Below are 20,000 nucleotides of genomic sequence, written 5' to 3'. Positions count from 1 at the left end.
CCAGATGGGGACCAAAGGCCACATTAAAATGGACATCTCCAAAATGGCAGAAATTTCATGGGGGCGCCAGTCTTTCCCGTTCCCCTCTCCTCACTGTCTGTCACCGCCCCTCTGTTTCTCTCACTCTTCCTATCTCTCTCTCTCTCTCTCTCTCTCTCTCTCTCTTTCTCTCTCTCTTTCTCTATCTCTACTCTCTCTTCATTTCCTCTCATTCCTCGTTCTGTCCATTCTCATCCCTCTCTCCCTTCCCTCCTGCACTCTCATTCCTTCTCTCTCTAGAGGCATCTGAGGTTTTAATTTGAAATTAAAGTCCCTATAATGTGACTGAATTTTAATACATCAACATTGATCTTCCTCCTCCATCACCTCCCCCCCCCTCCACCCTCTACCCCTCTCCACACACACACATGTGTCGATAGGGAGGAACTGTGAGCAGTGCCAGCCGCAGTTCTACAGGGAGGCCGGGGCTGTCACCGCGGCAGTAGACGTCTGCAGGCCCTGCAGTTGCCATGCCGCTGGGACTGTCAACGGAAGTGTGGAGTGTGAGGAGGTAAGGGACAACGTGCACACACACACACACACACACACACACACACACACACACACACACACACACACACACACACACACACAGCAACAGTCCTAGAAACACTGTACTATATCTGGTAACTCTTACCTGGCTGTTTATAACAGCTATTCATCATTTTGCTTGAACTTGGTTGTGTCTGAGGTGCTACATGCTTAATAAATAATAATCAATTAAGTAGTTGCCACAAAGCACATCTTGCATAAGAGTCTACTGCTATACTATACTACTGCTATACTGCTATACTATACTACATTATACTATGATTAGATTAGATTAGATTCAACTTTATTGTCATTGTGAGTTTGTGTCTAACCAGAAGTGCAAAAAAGCAGAAAAGTGCGATCTGATATACACAGTATAGATAGGTGGTGCACTGTAAACAGTATAAGACATATAGTGCAGTGTGTAGACAGTACTATACAGTTAAGAGTGGTATGGCTTGCAGAAATATGAATTATATATATATACATATGTGCAGTGTATTCACAGTAGCCTTACATGCTTTTCTCCATTTTAAAACCTTTTATAACCTAACTTTTAGAAAGCCATTGTGGGGAACTCTTTTTGGTAACACACATGAGAGGGCTTAAGTCTGAGAATGGAAAGACTCTAAAATGCAAGAGTCTGAATCCAAAGGTTTAGCCCAACATTATGCTCTTGTTGATATTTTCACAACAAATTCATCCACATCCTGAACTAATCAGCGAGTCACATGGTGACCCAATCAGCTGATTGTACCCTCGGTTTGATTGTGATTATCAACATTATTATTTCGACGCAACAAACAGCCAGGTTTACTTCAGCATGTCAGTATGCACCATTAAACTGGCATAGAAAATAACCCAGTGGAGGTCTATATATTAGTACATTTTTCTTATATTCCCATTTGAGATATTTGGACTCACATGACAGGGTGTGTTAGTGTGTTAGTTTGTGGGTGGGCGGTGGCTAAGACTTGCATTGATAAATGAAAGGAGCGTGTCTTGTGAGGGTTAACATGACTGGGATGTCAATAACATGTGATTCATTTGACAGCTGAAGGAGGCCACTGGGCTTTTCTAAGGCCCGCCCCTGATTACTGGACAGTGTAGAGAGAGAGAGAGCCATCACTGCACCACACAACACAACCTTCATTCGCACATATCACTCACAATAAATAAATATACATTCAAAAATCCAATATGGCTGGACTGGAGTGCCTGGATTGCTTTCCTTTTCATGGCTAGACTACACATCTATGTACTGGTGGACCAGTATGGTCAGAGGGAGAAATGCACAGGTGGTTTACTTCAGCATCTTTCACTTTCACCATCTTAATCTCGTGTAGGCTGTAAAGGCAGATAGATAGAGAGAGAGAGAAAGAGAGAGAGAGAGAGAGAGAGAGAAAGGAGAGATGGAGGGAGAAAGAGAAAGAAGAGAGAGGGAGTGAGAGAAGAGAGAGAGAGAGAGTTTGTTAAGCTTGTTTAGGCCCAGTTCAATATGTGCTGGTATTATTCCTGAGGTGAGTGTGTGTGTGTGGACACATGAGTCTGGCTGTAGCTGTTCAGAGCTTGTGTTGCCGTGGTGATTTACGTGTGCCAGACAGCGTGGAGGGGGAGGCCTGACACACCCAGCGGCCCCTCCTTCCATATTTGAGCGTACCTTCCTCCCCACCCCAGGTCCCCTCCCCCTGTAATGATATTCATCTGGATATATGTGCCTGTATGTGCGTGTGTGTGTGTGTGTGTGTGTGTGTGTGTGTATGTATGTGTGTGTGTGTGTGTATGTGCGCGCGTGAGAGCCCCCTCACATTGATGTATCGGCCGAAGGCTTTGGTATGCACAACACAATTTATCACGCTTGTGATCAGGCCGGGATTGTGGCGAGTATGTAGAGGTGTCATTAGGAGAGTCGGCTCTCGGGAGAGGGCCTCCCTCGCTTTTATCTGCGTCTGTGGATCACCGAGCTGCCGGCGCCACCGGACAGACCCGTGTCGATAGATATACTGGATGACAAATTCGAAATCAATGGGTGGGTCGCTCCCGAGCGAGTTTGTTACCTTATTTAAATTCTCCGAATGATTATTTCCTCAGTCTCTCTGACGGCTCGCCTTCACTTCCCTCTGTAAAACGGGGACAAAAAAAAAGATTTTCCAGAGACGGGAACGTGCTATCGAGAAGCTGTTTTACTCAGGAAAAACGACACTCTGAGATACATTTCATGAATTCTCGAGGCTACACTGCATCCCTTATTCAAAAGATAAAAGTGTTATACAGTAGTAACAGCACACTAAAGGTTAGTCTCTGAGCGTGACTGATATACTACTGATATAGTATTATAATGCACATAGATTGATGATATATAGTATTATAATGCACATAGATTGATGATATATAGTATTATAATGCATATAGATAGATATATGATATAGGATTATAATGCACATGGATAGATAGAGATAGATAGAGATAGATAGATAGATAGATAGATAGATAGATAGATAGATAGATAGATAGATAGGTACTCTTTCCTCACTCCTTTCCCACTGATATCTGATCTGCCATCTTGTGCACACGTGATGCTGAATATCATGAGGTGTAAGTGTTGACTGTGATTGGGTTTTAGTTAACCAGCACAAGCCAAACGCTTCAGTTCACTGTTTCCCCCTTCAATCAGTTCAGTTCAGTTCAATCAGTTAGTAATTAATCACGGCGAAATGTTAAGCATTGTATTTTTACCTATCATTAGCTGGGACCAGGAAAGGGTGTGCAAAGTGTGTTTCTCCCCTCTGAGCTTGTGTGTGTGTATGTGTGTGTGTGTGTCACTGCAGGTTAAATTCTCCCTCATACACGTTGTGCTGCTTTAAATCAAAGCTGAGTTGTTTACACACATTTCACAATCGTCTCCTCAGGCGCAGAACAGGCGTTCTCTTCGGAGCTGAAAATAGACAGTGGTAGCTTAGTGGTAAATAACATCTCTTTTAAAAAGCATTCTTCATCTCTCTGAGCGGGCCATACAAACACACACACACACAAACACACACATGCAAAGCACCTAGTAAACCACAAGCCCAATCCCTCTGCTCCCCAACACCACAAGATGACTGCCACGCTCAGGTGCTATGACCTCTGTTCACCTTACCCCCACCTCTCACTCCCACTCTCTCTCTCACACACACACACACACACACACACACACTCTGACAGTCACTCCCCACACCCCACACAGTCTCACATACTCCTACACACTTTCATTTCACTGGACACACACACACACAAACGCACACATAGGCACAGACATAGACACACACACACACACACACACACACACACACACACACACACACACACATAGTGGGTCCAGCAGCTTCCCCCTGCTGTAATTGAGATAAAAAGGTTCCCAGCAGCCCCTGAGAGGCTGTGCTGTGTCGCCCATCCGTGACACGGGCGCGCACTACAGCGCTCAGGTTGACTAATTGGAACCTCGGACATGCCTTCCGTGGTCTCTTCTCTCACTCCCTCCTCTCTCACTCCCTCTCTTTTCTTTCTCTCTCTCTCCCTCCTTTCTCTTTTTCTGTCTTTCCTCTTTCTCCCTCTCTCCCCCTCTCTATCCCCCCCTCTCCTTCTCTCTCTCCCTCTCTCTCTCTCTATCTCTCTCTCTCTCTCTCTCTCTCTCTATCTCTCTCTTTCCCTCCCCCCTCTCCCTCTCTCCCTCTCCTCCCCCTCTCCCTCTCCTCTCTCCCCCCCACTCCTCCCCTCTCTCCCTCTCGCCCCCCCGTCTCTCTCTCTCCCTCTCTCTACCCCCTGCAGATTGGGGGGCAGTGTAAGTGCAAGCGACACGTGTCTGGCAGACAGTGCAATCAGTGCCAACACGGATTCTACAAGCTGCGGGCGGAGCGGCCCCACGGCTGCCTGCCGTGCGACTGCAATGCCGCCGGGACGGCGCGGGCAGATATTACCTGTCACCAGGACTCAGGTCAATGCCAGTGCAAGGCAAACGTAATCGGTAGGTATCAAACTGCATCGCGCCCACCATCGCTCTCTCTCCCTCTCTCTCTCTCTCTCTCTCCTCTCTCTCTCTCTCTCTCTCTCAGTCCCTCACTCAGTAGCTACTTCTCCCTCCCTTTGTCTCCCCTCTTCTTTTCTTTATTGCACTTTTCCTCACTCCTTCTCTCTCTCTCTCTTATTCCCTCTTTCTCTCCCTCCAACTCATCCTCTCTCTCTCTCTCTCTCTCTCTCTCTTCTCCTCCTTTGTCCCTCCTTTTCTTTTGTTGCTTTTCCTCCCACTTCTCTCTCTCTTTGTCTTTTCTCCCCTCTTCTTTTCTTTATTGCTCTTTTCCTCCTCATCAGTGGCTTCTCCCTCCTTTGTCTCCCCTTATTCCTTTGTTGCTTTTCTCTTCCTCTCTCTCTCTTATTCTCATCATCGGCTCTCCTCTCTCTATCCCTCTCTCTCTCACTCCTTTCTCTCTCTTATTCCCTCTTTCTCTAGTGCTCTCCCTCCAACTCCTCCAGCTCTCCCTCCAACTCTCCCTCCAACTCTCTCTCTATCCCTCTCTCTCACTCCTCTCGCTCTCGTATTCCCTCTTTCTCTCCCTCCAACTCATCCTCTCTCTATCCCTCTCTCTGTTCCATCTCTCTCTCACACTCTTTCTCTTGCCCATCTGTCTAATCCAGGAGACACTTCCCTCACTCTCTGATTCTGTTTTATTTTGTTTAATTTTATTTTGATGTTTTGACGTATTATATATATTATATAAAGCAATTGTATCAATCATTTTGATAAAGAACCTTTTTTTTTTTCAAATTAAAATTTAGGTTTGTTCTTTTCGTTCACTTCGATTTTTGGGGTATCGGGTACAATTTGGGTATTTTTGTAGAGGTTTTCCTCTTTGGGAAATATCATTTTAAGAGTGAAATTTTACATAGAAACTCCCCAGAATGGCCTGTATGTAAATGGCATTATTAAATTGTTCAATGCTGAACACAGCCCTGGCAAATCCGCCTGTTTTTTTTTTTTTTTTCATCAAATTTACCTCTAGCTGCAGCCAAATGGATTTTTCTCAGAGCTTTTCCAAGCATCCCAGGTCCTTTGTGATAAATCTGCACCATTTTCTCCCCTGTGTGCCTTTGAACTGCTTCTTATGAAATGCAAACGAACGCTACTCAGAAGATCATGTGTATTGCTAAGCCTGGATATCAAGGGCCACCTAATTTTAATTTTGTAATTCAATGCCAAGTTGATTATAATAAACTGCCCCAGTCTCTGGTATTTCTCATGCTTCTTACAAGACCTGCTTCTTTGTTTGCTGCTCCCGCAGGTATTTGTCAGAAATTAGATTTGATTATAGCAATTTATTACCCTCGGCCTGTTGGAGGCTTGCTGTGGCTTCATAAGGGCAAAATTTATCAACTGCCCAAAGTACACACAGTGCACAATACACTTTGAAATGTTGATGTATGGGAATATTATGCAGGGAGCATTACTGATAAAGTGGGGGCGGCAAGCCTGGGAAAGCCTCATCCCAAGCCTATGCATATGGACCTGGGCTCTCATTCACACCCACACACACACACACACGCATACACACAGGTGCACACACGCGTATACACACACACAGACACACACAAACACACCTTCCTGCTTCTCGCCTCTGCTTTAACAGTAAACACCTACTGCTGACCTAGATTACAGGTGCGGCTGCCCTTATTTAGCAGCTGGGTGAAAATGTATTATTTCCGTACTATTCTCTCATAAACACGTTTACAGAAAAACAACAACAAGCGTAGGAGTTCACTTTTTCTTGCAAATTGGCAATTATAAATTGGCTTCCTCTGCTGCTTTTGATAGCCACCTCTCTCCAGATGTGCATTGCTGACCCTGTGGAGCTCCTCTAGGTATCATGTGTGTGTGTGTGTGTGTGTGTGTGTGTGTGTGTGTCATGTGTGTGTGTGTGTGGGGTGGGGGTGGGTGGCTCTCCCTCTCCAGCTAGCATAACATCTGATTAATAAAAACATCCAGGAGCCCCAGACATGAAAACAAATGGCAGAAGCACTGGAGCATTCCAACAGCAGTATCCATCACAGCGTCGAGCCCCACATTTAACACACACCGAGTTTTTAACACAACAATGAGTCCGTGCCGTGGATGGGAGGAGATGTATTAATATGTGTAAATTCATTAACGAGGGGGCTCAGCGCGGCCAGTGGAAAAGAAAAGGCAGTGGGGGCCGGTGTGTGTAAACGGCAGGCGAGAGCCGCACTCACAGTACTTGTAGCAGCCCCTTAGGCTTTGCTCAGCAACATTAGGAATAGATTACCTGTCAGGAATATATATGGCACATTCAAATAAGCAGCGTGCATATTTTAAAAACTTGATATGATTTGAATCCACGTAGACCACTTTTTAGTAGTTTCAAAATGAGCTGTAATTCTTTTTCTGCCTCAGAGTTATTTTTACATTTTTGCCGCCTTTTCTTGTACCTTTTAATTTATTTATTTTTCCCTTAGTGAAATTAAGTGCTCCGCCTGAGGTGGGTTATCCATCACTGTAAAAGGGCCTCACTTAATGATGGCATTTCATTTTTCCACCCTTTTTCTCCTCCGCATGTAGAACCTGACACATTTATTTACTTGTTTATTTGGCCAATTTCTTCACAAAATGTCTATTATTATCACTTTAAACGTGCTGGCATATTTAAAGTTGTTTGTCAGCAGTAATTGCGTGTACCCACCAGCCACTGCTGTGGCAGGAATCTTATGGATTTATATCTGTGGATGTGGAGGGTGTTCAGTGTAGCACCTTAACCCTTAAAGGTGTGGATTTTTGAACATTCTATTATAAGATTCCATTCCGCAACAATTAAAGGTTCTAAAATTCTATGTTCAATTCAATGAACCCAGATATTCTTTAGAACATTCATTGTCCAACATTCCCATCAGACCGGATACATCTACATTATAAGTCTACATTATATGAAGCAGTGTCACATACTGAGGACAAATGTATATACATATTAGTTTTTTTTGTTTGATACTTTGAGTTGCCCTTTGAGTTGAGTTGTAAATAAGCAAAAACAGAAATGCTAAATGAGTTCAAATGCAAATGTCTGTATGCTGTTTTGGAAACCACCATGCTGTCCAGCTGGGTCAGGTGACCACTGTAACGCTGTAATCTGTGTGGTTCTCTCTTCTCAGGTCAGACCTGTGACCGCTGCAACTACGGCTTCAAGTTCCTGAACCAGTCGGACGTGGACGGCTGCAGCCCGTGCGGTTGCCACGTTAACGGCTCCGTGCACCAGTTCTGCAACCCGTTCTCGGGCCGCTGCGAGTGCCGTGAGCAGGCCCAGGGGCTCCTGTGCGACGCCTGCGCGCCGGGCTACTACGGGCTGAGCTCGCTGGGTGAGTGTCGGCCCTGCGCCTGCGACCCGGCGGGCACGGTTCAGGACGGCACCTGCCACGCCGCCACGGGCCAGTGCGCCTGCAAGGCCAATGTGGAGGGCCGGCGGTGCGACACCTGCCGACCCGGCCACCACAGCCTGGACCGGACTAACTCTCTGGGCTGCCTGCCGTGCCAGTGTGACCTGCGTGGCACGGTGAACGGGTCGAACGTGTGTCACCCAGACACCGCCCAGTGCCCGTGTAAAGATCGGGTCGAGGGCCCGCAGTGCACGCTCTGCGTCCAGAGCACCTTCAACCGGACCGGTGCCGGCGCCACTGACGGCGGGTCATATGACTGCGCGCCCTGCCACTGTGACCTGGAGGGCACAGTGCCCGGGAGTGTGTGTGATCCCGTCAGTGGCCAGTGTGTGTGTTTGCCCTCTCGCCAAGGGCAAGACTGTGGCATCTGCCGACCAGGTAAACAAGGCTCTTTTTTTTCTCTCCTTTGCTTGTCCAAGCTGTGCAGGAGTCCCAGTAGGCAGATAAGGGCCTTTCTTCATTGTGTTGGGCAGGGATGTCCGAGCGGCACAGACCGTGTGTGTGTGTGTGTGTGTGTGTGGGCACTCCTGTGTGCATTATGCTGAGTAGTTTCTCCCATGGCACAGAGAACCGCCTGCCATATTGCCCAGCAGAATGCTCGCTCTGAGTTCCTGTTTGAGCGTTTTTGTCCCTGATATTTTTTTTTTTTTTCGGGTTTCAAACTGCCTTCAATGTGCCCTCCTCCCCTAATACACACATCCGCCCTCAGACACACACACACACACACACACACACACACACCCACACACACACACACACACACACACACACACACATCCGCCCTCAGACACACACACACCCACCCACACACACATCCGCCCTCAGACACACACACACACACACACACACACACACACACACACACACACACACACACACAGAGATTCCAAAATTTACACACACACACACACACACACACACACACACACACACACACACACACACACACACACACACTCACTCACTGTTTGGGGTTACAGACTGACTTCCATGTGCCCTCCTCCCTCCCCAACACTAAAGCTTCTGTAGCGTTTGCTCTTGGCTCCCAGTGCCTTTGTCTTGTTTTCTTTTCACCATATTGTCCTGGGGAGTCGAGCTTGGGGCTTGGCAGTGGCAGTCCACCAAACCCCCCACCACCTCCCTGTGTGGTGTTAGCATAGCTACAGGCCACCCCACACAATCTCCCAGCCAAATCGCCCACTGGCAGTGGGGACTCTACTGCTAGAGTGAAGCGAATGAATCTCGAGGGGATAAAGGGGGGGTGTGTTTGCCCCCCCGTCCCCTCTCTTACCCCCCTTCCCCAATGTTGTGTTTGAAGGATGCTTCCCTGTAAGAGAGGGCTGTGCTGCCAGGGGGCTGGGTCGCCCGCATTCTGGCCCAGAGGGTAAGCCATGACTCGCGCCAGAGGCGGCAGCTGGTCCTTTGTGTTCCTAATGAAGATTAACCATCAGAAACGCCAGTGTTTACTGTAAAACCAACCCCCCCTGTGTGTGTGTGTGTGTGTGTGTGTGTGTGTGTGTGTGTGTGTGTTCCTGCTCCTCCTCAGTCACTGGGGTTTTTCACAGGAAATTCTAAACTACATGAAGCTGCCAAACTGCTGCTTGAGGAATCATGGATGGCAGTGAACAAAATATGTTCTTAAATATCAAAAGCCATTCCTGAGTTCAGCCTCAATGTGTCAATTTGTGTGTGTATGTGTGTGTGTGTGTAAGCTAGTGTTGTTACAATACCAAAATTGTGACTTTGATACCATGACTAAGTATCTCGATACCAATATTGAAACGATACTGTAGCAAAAACTTTAAGCATCAGTTTAGAAGTAATCTAATAGGCCTAGACTTTAGAGCATTGCACTTATTTTTTGCTAACAAATATGGCTTTTATTCAAACACCATTGTGTTTTAATTTCAGGCTTTCGCAATACATTTAATGTGCGTGTGTGTGTGTGTGTGTGTGTGTGTATGTGTGTGTGCATGCACATGCCTTCACCCTCTGCCCCCACACCTGATGAAAATGAGCAGGGTAGCAGGAGCAGGACAGTAGGACTGGGGGCAGGGGCAGGGGCGTGTGTGGGGGTGTGTGTGGGCTACCTGCGGCTGGGTGAAGGCTGCTGCTCAGGGGCCGGTGGGGTTGGCGCGTGGGCTGGTCTGGGCTGGTAGTGGTGCTGCTGGTGCTGGTGCTGGTGGTGCTAGAGGTGGAGGTGGAGGGATGCTGGGGAGATGGTGCTGGTGGTGGTGGAGGTGGAGGAGGTGGAGGTGGAGGGGTGCTGGGGAGGTGGAGGAGGGGTGCTGATGCCTGGTGATGTGGTGGAGGTGGAGGATGCGGTGGTGGAGGGGTGCTGGGGGAGGTGGTGGTGGTGGAGGGGTGCTGGGGAGGTGGAGGGTGCTGGGGAGGTGGTGGTGGTGGAGGGGTGCTGGGGAGGTGGAGGGGTGCTGGGGAGGTGGTGGTGGTGGAGGGGTGCTGGGGAGGTGGTGGTGGTGGGGGTGCTGGGGAGGTGGAGGGGTACTGGGGAGGTGGTGGGGTGCTGGGGAGGTGGAGGAGGTGGTGGTGGAGGGGTGCTGGGGAGGTGGAGGAGGTGGTGGTGGAGGGTGCTGGGGAGGTGGTGGGGTGCTGGGGAGGTGGAGGAGGTGGTGGTGGAGGGTGCTGGGGAGGTGGAGGAGGTGGTGGTGGAGGGGTGCTGGGGAGGTGGTGGTGGTGGAGGGGTGCTGGGGTGCTGGAGGTGGAGGTGGTGGTGGTGGAGGGGTGCTGGGGAGGTGGAGGAGGTGGTGGTGGTGGTGGTGGAGGGGTGCTGGGGAGGTGGTGGTGGGGTGGTGGAGGGGTGGTGGAGGGTGGTGGTGGTGGGGGTGCTGGGGAAGTGGAGGAGGTGGTGGTGGTGGAGAGGTGGTGCACGTGTGCACATAAAGCATGTGAGAGGAGAGTGGGGCTGGCAGGAGTAAATTGAAAGTGCCGAGCGCCGGGAGATCCATCTGGGAGGTTGATGACTGTGTTTCTCCGGCCCTCCCCTTCCCACTCCCACCTACACCCCCCCTTCTCCTCTCGGCCCCCAGCCCACACCGGCCCTCGTATTTCACCGTAGGGGAAGCAGTGTGTGATTTTCTGTGTGTGTGTGTGTGTGTGTGTGTGTGTGTGTGTGTGATTGAAACATCTCAAACTCGGCTCCCCCTGTCTGATTGATGGGAGGAAGAGGCGGGACAAGCCCTTGAGAGTCGACTCATTCCCCCTCTTCTCCTCACCACCTCTCTCACATATAGATCACTGGGTTTTAATGATAACAGTAGGTGGGGGGGGGGGTTGTTGGTGTGTGTGTGTGTGTGTGTGTGTGGGTCTTCCAAGTTTACAGGAGCCTTCTCTGAAAGGCTGAAAGAAATGCTAACAAATGTGCTTTCCATGCAAATGTAGACTTTCATTTTCTTTCTCTTTTTTCTCTCTTCCATTCTCTCTTTTTTCCCTTTTCTTTCTCTCACTCTCTCTCTTTCTCTGTGTGCATGTGTGTGTGTGTGTGTTTGTTTACTGTATGTTACTGTGTGTGTATACGACTGTGTGCGTGTGTGTGTGTGTGTGTGTGTGTGTGTGTGTGTGTGTGTGTGTGTGTGTGTGTATGCGACTGTGTGTGTGTGTGTGTGTGTGTGTGTGTGTGTGTGTGTGTGTGTGTGTGTGTGTACTGTCCCAGGCTTCTTCCTGTCCCCGGGAGGTGTGAGCGGGTGTGACATGTGCGACTGTCACCCAGTGGGAGCAGAGGGGCAGGAGTGTGAGCCAGACACCGGCCAGTGTGTGTGCCGACACCCCTCCGTGACGGGACGCAGGTGTGACCAGTGCCAGGAACTTCACTTCGGGTTCAACCCCGGCGTGGGCAGGTCCGATACACACTTCTTCTTCTTCTTCTTCTTCTTCTTCTCTCTTCTCCTCTCCTCCCCAATCACTCCATTTTTTGTGTCTCCGGAACATGTCTGTTGTTGTTTGCCTGTCTCCCCCGTTTTTGGTTCGTCTCGTTTGGTCTGGTGTGTTTCGCGCAGGGGTTAGGGAGGGGCCATGTGTGTGAGATGGGGGCCAGTTCTCTTACGCTTCACAGAGAAGAGAAAATGTCATTTAATTCAGTTAATTGAAAAGCACTGTTCATTTTCTATTAAGCTGTTTTTCAGGTAATGAATCGGAATTTCAGTTGTATCAAATTAGCTCCCTGGGTCTTGGGTCTGCTCTATTGAGGCATTATTGAAAGTGGCATCCTGCCCTCCCCTCTCTCTCCATCTCTCCCTCCATCTCTCTCTCTATCGCTCTCTCCCTCTTTCTCTTTTTCTCCCTCTCCCTCTCTCCATCTCCCTCTCCCTCTCTCCATCTCTCTCTCTCTCTCTCTCTCTCTTTCTCGCTCCCTCTCTTACTCCTTCTCTCACTCCCTCCCTCTCTCACTCGCTCCCTCTCTCTCTCTCTTTCTCTCTCTCTCTCTATCTCTATCTCTCTCTTTCTCTCTCTCTATGTCCCCGGTGCCCTGCTTTGTGCGTAAGGGCTCTCTGTCCGTCCGTCCATCCGTCCTGTGATGTTGGCAGTGCAGGGCTGTACCCTACGCGTGCCCCCTTCTCCCACTTCAGTTTTATAGTCACTCCAGTCCGTTAGCAGGTGACGCGCCTGCAGGTGTGTGCGGCCGCCCGGGCGGCTAGTAAAGGTCAAATTAGCCATTAAAGTAACCTGTTTCTAAATGAAGCTCAGTTTAGTGCTCTTGGCACATTTGATTTGTCGGAGACATTAGTTAAGTTATAAATACATCACGCATTAGCCTCTGCATAATGACCACCACTAGTGCCTCTCACCAGGGCGAGCATATGGCCTTACATAAAGCAGAGGAAAGGGAAGGGAACGACGGCATTCTGTCGAGGTGAATCGTGGAGTTATTTATTTATTTATTTTAAATTCCATAGGTGCGGTCGTTTCCCCCTGCACTTGTGGTGTAGTTTTTAGCGGTTTGTTTTTATTTACCGAGGCCACGCGTCTCATTGAGTGACCTTCAGCTGTTTGCACAGGAAGCGTTTAACCAGTCGGGCACGCTGTGAGCAACCCCCTAACAGTGGGACGTGTGCTGAGCGTCTCCAACCTTATCCATCATTTAGCGTTAAATGTTTTCCGAAATAAAATTTGATGGTTTGATGCACAGTGTGTGTGCATGAGTGAGAGAGAGAGAGGGAGAGAGAGATAGAGTTGGAGAGAGAGGGAGAGAGAGAGAGAGAGGGAGAGAGAGAGTGGGAGAGAGAGGGAGAGGGAGAGAGAGAACATTAATTGCGGTTGGCAAGATGCAAATGTGGAGTACGTGCACTTCCAATACATCAGCAACAGTACCACTGGACATCACAAATTGTTAATCCATACAAGTCGTGACAGATTGTTGTGTACACAATCCATTCAGGCGCGGCAGCTTCCCCAGTAAGGGTGAAAAATGAACTATTTAAACTGATTACAGCAGGGGCTTTCACTGCATCTGGAGATTCAACACAATAAAGATTTCTTTATCTAAATATTATAAACTCATTTATTCTCCCGGAGTCAATATGGCTATGCATCTTATTTTCTGTTTTCGTATATTGGACCGTCTACTGCTGTTTATCTAATCGAGGTTGTTAAGGCCTGCAATATTGTTACAGAATTATTTCTTATGATAGCCACAACAAAATATACTCCATGGAAACTCTTGTTCAGGCAATCATTTAACCTTGGGGAAAATGGTTTTATTTTACATCGGAGTGGATTATATCCATTTCTCGATCCATCTGTACACAAACAGGATATCATTTACCTGTTTACTTTCGTTTCCATCCTAGGCTGTGCAATCATCTTTAGATTTGCAGTTTCTTCCGAGTTCACTTTAGCGCCGTTTCAAGCCTTGGCACGTCAATGCAGGGTTTGCATTTCAATTGACCCTTGCTAGAATAGGATGACAGTAACGGAGGGGAAAAATGCCAGTATGTCCAGAAAGCCTCAACATTTCAGCTTTAAGCCTGCTGGTCACTTTTTTTTAACAAAGTTGGCGCCGAAGTCAGAAGTGTTTCTCGTGTCTCCTCGCCGAGGAGTCAAGGTCGAACCGCGTGGCGGAACGTGTGACTTTAGCCCCGAATCGCCCCCCAGTTGACAGGACAAATTTGCGGCTCATTAAGGGTCTGTGGCTTTTATCGGCTGTAGGGGAGGGTGTCAGGCATCTCGGCCCCCACATTACCCACAGTCGGGGCCCCACCGGGGCTACGCCACGCCTGACCCCAGCCACCTCCCAGAAAGCTGTCAAGGCTGGACGCGCTGGCCGCCAATGGGTCCATTTAAGGGCCGCGGAGGGTGGGTGGGTGGGTGGGGGGGGTGTCACTGCGCAGAGTGGCAGGCTGGGATACCTCAGAAGACATCTCACTGCCACATCGCACTCTCGCCAAGGCAACGGCACGGCCGCCTCCCCTCCTCTCTCACCACTGCCACATCGCCAGCCGCCACGAGAGCCTGTGGAAACACAAGGGGCCCCAGCGGGGGTAATCACCAGTCGTGCACACACACACACACACACACACACACACACACACACACACACACACACACACACATTACACACACACACACACACACACACACACACACGCACACACACACACACAAGCACACACACATACACACACACACACACACACACACACACACACAAACACAGGCACACACACACACACACACTCATGCACACATGCACACATGCACACACACACCCCTACGCTTCTAATTAACCGCACTCTCTTCAGCTTTCCCACCATGCCACAGCCATGTGTGAGGCTTCCGGCAGGCGACGAGTGAGGCCAAGCGTGCGGGTTTCATCTGTCCTTTTTTCCTCTGTGTTTGTCTTCATGTGTGTGTGTGTGTGTTTCTGTGTGTGTCTCTTCATGTGGCTTTGTGTGTCTGTCTTCATGTGTGTGTGTGTGTGTGTGTGTATGTGTACATGCGTTTGTGTGTGTGTGTGTCTTCATGTGTGTGTGTGTGTGTGTGTGTGTGTGTCAGACAGAGTCTGTGAGGCATTTCATCTGTCCTCTGGCCCATAGGTGTGAGCCGTGTGGTTGCCACCCGGGCGGAAGCCTCAACGGCTCCTGCCACCCAGAGTCGGGCGTGTGCCTCTGCAAGCTGTTTGTGACGGCGGAGAAGTGCGACACCTGCGTCCAGGGGGCCACCCATATGGACCCAGACAACCACCTCGGCTGCAGCAAAGGTCAGACAGGCCATACGACGGACACAACATCAACATACACATATGCATATGCATGCATACATTAAGCACACACACACACACACATATTCATATTGTCATATATACATAAACACGTATGTATACATACACCCATTCAGCAGGGTTCAACATAATCAAGGGCCGACTGACCTGAGGCAAGTAAAAAAACATGACGGGCTAGTTGGTTGATTGGTCAGCTCACCTGTGATGCTAACTGGTTGCTAAGCTAAGCATGTGAGGCTACTTAAATTACTATGTGATACATTCTTGTGTTTTTGTGTAAAAGTGACTTTTCTGGGCCAGTGAATATACACAAGGGGGCTAGCGCAAATCTCATGTACAGGCCCCAGGGACCAGTGGGGGAAACATTAAGGTTGGACGCTGCATTCACATCATAATACATAACAATGGGGGACAATCATTCAAGAGAAAATAGTATAAAGTATTAAATTAGTCTGCAGTGTGTTCTACTGTGTGTGAAAGTATGCCTGTAGCTTGTTTAACTGTGTGTGCAAGCATCCCTGTGTTTTCTTCTCCAGCTAAAGATGCTGTACGATCACTGGCCCAGGATTGCTTGATCTGCCTCTCCATTGTGGTTGAGCAGGCTATGGTTTTGGCCGCCATTTTAAATCGGTTTTAAACTGGGGTCCTTTATGATGGGTCTTTTGTGAAAGCCAATAAAAATACCCACCCTGAGATTCTATTCTTGAGTGGACAGATGTTGCCGTGGCAATAATTAGACATTATAAACATCCTCCACGCTGCTCAGGACAGGCCAGTTGAAGAAGGATGGAGGGGGGGGGGGATTCATAGGTCACTCTACTCTTCTCTCCTCTCCTTTCTTCTCATCTCCTCTCCTCTCCTTTCTTCTCATCTCCTCTTTTCTCCTTTCTTCCACTCTCCTCTCCTCTCCTCTCCTCTCCTCCCTCTCCTCTCCCTCTTTTCCGCCCGCGCCTGCGCTGATCCGCAATCTATCCTCCCTCCTCCTCTCTCCTCTATCCTCCCTCTCCTCTCCTCTATCCTCCTCTCCTCTCCTCTATCCTCCCTCTCCTCTCCTCTCCTCTCCTCCTCCTCTCCTCTATCCTCCCTCTCCTCTCCTCTCCTCCTCTATCCTCCACTCCCTCCTCCTCTCTCTCCTCTATCCTCCCTCTCCTCTCCTCCTCCTCCTCTCCTCTCCTCTCCTCTCCTCTATCCTCCCTCTCCTCTCCTCTATCCTCCCTCTCCTCTCCTCTATCCTCCCTCTCCTCTCCTCTCCTCTCTTCTCATCCCTTCTCCTTTCTTCTCATCCCTCATGGGTGTGTGTGTATGACACAAATGCATAATCAGACCCTTTTTGGTGTACAGGCACGTAAGCAGCAGCAGGTGCAAATTAAGATTTACTTTAACCTCGGCCACAATGAGAAGCGTCAATTGGCACAGTTTTGGTGAATTTAGTGATCTTTTTTTGTTAAGTATACTGTATGTAAAGTATATTTTGGGGGGGCTTTTTTGCCTTTATTCAGGGATAGCGAAAAGACTGACAGGTAGTGAGTGGGAGAGAGATATGGGGAGGGATGGGAAAATGACCGCAGGTCCAATTCAAACCCGCGTCTCCATGGACACTTGGACCCGATTGTGGTACGAGCGCTGCAGCCAGTTGCACCACAGCTCCCCCAACATGATCTTGCTGGTTGTTGCTGGCTTTAGCGTCATACATCACCATCACCATCATTAGCAGCAGCTTAATGATAAATAAGAGAAAAGCTGATGTCCTTTCTGAGCGTGAGTTAGAGAGCATGAATGCGGTGTCATTTACTGTGCCTGACGAGAGTAGAAGCAAATGTGTGCATTAGAGTTCACCACCTGCCAGTGCACTAAATGCCTGTCCTCGCTGGCCCATAGAGTGAGCTGAGAACATATTAATGCCCTATACATGTCTCCCCACAACCTGTTTTATTGCTAGCATTTTTATGCATGAGGCATGTTTGTACCCAGGTTTAGCCCATGTCCATATCCTCCTCCATTTGCCAGAGGCTGGATCTTTAACCTTGTCACTTTTGTTTCCAAGTACAGAGCATCTTCTTTTAACATCCTCAACCGTCCATTCAGACCATTCGGGCCACCTCCATTCCATTCATTCATTCCTTCCTGTCTGTCAATCCACTCCATGATGCCTGCGTCTGCCTGCCACCTGCCTGTCTGCCACCTGCCTGCCTGCCTGCCTGCCACCGCCTGCCTGCTGCCACCATACACCTACCAGCTGCTGACCAGCAACGTGCACGGCAACACCAGCAGCGTGGAGGTCAGCTACCGCACCCTGGCCACTGTCCCCCTGCAGACCCACCTCCAGCTCCACCAGCAAGGCCGCGCCAAACCGCACAGCGTCTCCTTCAACTGGACGTCTCCGCAGAGCACCTCGGGCCCCCTGGAATGCTTCGTCCTGAGCTCGGTGGACGAGCAAAGCGGGGAAGAGCTTGTCCACTACAAGGGCCTGCAGACCGAGGCCACCGCCCGCGGCCTCGCGCCGTTCACCCGTTACGTCTTCTCCCTCCAGGCCTGCACCAGCGGGGGGTGCGGACACAGCGACAGGGTCGCCGTGGTGACGGCGCAGATCCCGCCGCTGCACCAGGCGCCGCCCAGAGTCCGAGCGCTGGGGCCCGGGGAGGTGGAGGTGGAGTGGGACCCGCCTGCCCAGCCCAACGGTAGGCGCAACGCGAGCGTATTCAATTGACAAACAGTTTGTGTTGCTTAGGAACGAGATACAACTTATTATGGTCTGAGCGTTGCGTTACGTTTGCAGCTGCCGCTTGCTGCTGGCTGATGTGATCCTCGCCTAAGAGCACCGGCAGCAGCACCGGCAGCACTTGTCTCAGTGGACCGCATTGTCTTTTTAGGAGAAACCCCTCGTAGAAATGTCTCACATTTGAGCTAAACGATGGATGTTGCTAAATGTATACATGTCAGCAATACACAGACATCATATTTTAAATAATATTAAAATAGTTTAATATCGTTTTGAGGTGGGGTTGCTTTTATTGAGATAGGACAGTGAAGAGACAGGAAGTGAGATGGTGTGGGATCAGGAAATGACCCGGGGTGGACTCGAACTCGGGTCCCCGTGGACACTCGAACCCCAATGTGGTACAGACGCTGTAGTCAACCACAAAATTAATGTATACTGTACTGTGTACAAGTCTATGTGAAGAGACAAGGAAGTGGTCTCAATGGTATGGTGTCGTTCAAAAATGCGTTGGTCTCGCTGATCCAGTGTTCTTTTCAGATCAGTGAGCCAGCCATAGACGTCTGTGAAATGGCTGGTGTGCTTTCAACCATATGACAGATGTCAGTACAAGATCTATATGCAAAAGCTTGAGAAAACCCTGGCGTTTTTTAATCAACGTCCTTTTGTTTGTGTTTAAAAGGAAGGCGGCTCCTTCACCAAAAGTTTTGCACAATGCTCAATGTCTAGTTCCTGGTGTCTGACTTTGCCACGACGTAACGATGTCAATGAGAAAGTGATCAAATAAATATTAAACGCTGGAAGAAAAGGGCCTCGGCTCTATATCTAGATGAACACTAATAGCTTTTCTACATTGTGGTGCACTGGTCTGTTGAAGGCTTCACCATGCTGCATGAATGTCAAATTAATAGAATCACAAGAGAATTTTTAATTTGGGGGATGGTTGATTAGTACTTACGTTTATGCATTGTGTCCCTGGCCATTGTAGCGTAGCTGAGGCCTAGCGCTGTATATCAGTGTTATTTAATGGCTGTTATCATGGCTTTCGCCCACATTACTTCATTAACATGAGGCATTAGGAAACGCCCGCAGAGAATTCACCAAATGCCTTTTGCTGCGCTATGATGTCTTTCAAGGATTCCACACCTCTTTTTTCTCACCCCTTTTCTCCCTCGCAATTTCAATCACGGAGTCTAATAGTGTGTTATCAGTGGCTGGTCTTCAATTGAAAGCATCCATTGTAATCAAGTCTTAATTGAGTTCCTTTTCTCTGCATTTATCTGTTTCGGTGTGAATGCCCCCACACCTCCTCCGCAGGTGTGATCATCAGGTATGAGCTCTTTATGCGTGGCCCGCTCCAGGCACCAGACAATGACACCGCTGCCCCCCCGCCCGAGGAGAGAGTGTTCCTCAGCAGCGGTTGGCTGAACCCACAGCCACTCATGCACTCGGCCAATGAGAACGTCCTGTCGCCGCCGCAGGGTGGGACAAACGTGTCCAGCCTGGAGCCTTTCTCCTGGTACGCGTTCAGAGTTCTCACGGTGAACATGGCCGGAAGTGTTCTCTCGGAGTGGACCGCCATACGCACGGCAGAGGATGGTGAGGAACTACACAAGCACACACACACACACACACACACACACATATACACACACACACACACACACACAGACTCACACTCATACAAAAAACACACACACACACACACACACATGCGGGTGGGCACGGACACACTCACATATAGTAAGCGACTGAAACAGAGCAGGACAAAATGAGCGATATCTGTGTTGGGGCCAGCTACAGCACGAGGAAATGTTACTTCAAACACAAACCACACGGCGGCCAGTCTTATAACATATAGCAAGGATAGCATGGTCTCACACACTCATGTTCTGAAGAACGTGAGTGACAGACCCGGAGCCAGACGGCGCATTAAGTGCTTTGTGAGCGTGTGTGTGAAACAGAAAATGGTGCCGGTCTGCCATATTTGCTCACATCTCCATCTAG

At 49.1% G+C, this 20,000-nt stretch overlaps 1 protein-coding gene across 1 annotated transcript in view; it reads left to right on the top strand.

Annotated features, from left to right (window-relative positions):
* ush2a (Usher syndrome 2A (autosomal recessive, mild)) overlaps nt 1–20,000 on the top strand; it is a 303,512-nt gene that overhangs the window by 38,991 nt on the left and 244,521 nt on the right. The window contains 8 exon segments of the mRNA XM_048228289.1: nt 420–550; nt 4,378–4,573; nt 7,762–8,421; nt 11,714–11,897; nt 15,093–15,256; nt 15,578–15,647; nt 17,363–17,955; nt 19,311–19,592. Of these exon segments, the coding sequence (XP_048084246.1) occupies nt 420–550; nt 4,378–4,573; nt 7,762–8,421; nt 11,714–11,897; nt 15,093–15,256; nt 15,578–15,647; nt 17,363–17,955; nt 19,311–19,592 (2,280 nt within the window).

Source organism: Alosa alosa, chromosome 19, assembly GCF_017589495.1.
Source record: "Alosa alosa isolate M-15738 ecotype Scorff River chromosome 19, AALO_Geno_1.1, whole genome shotgun sequence".
In the NCBI taxonomy this organism is placed as follows: Eukaryota; Metazoa; Chordata; class Actinopteri; order Clupeiformes; family Clupeidae; genus Alosa; species Alosa alosa.
This window is presented reverse-complemented; position numbering and strand designations above follow the sequence as displayed.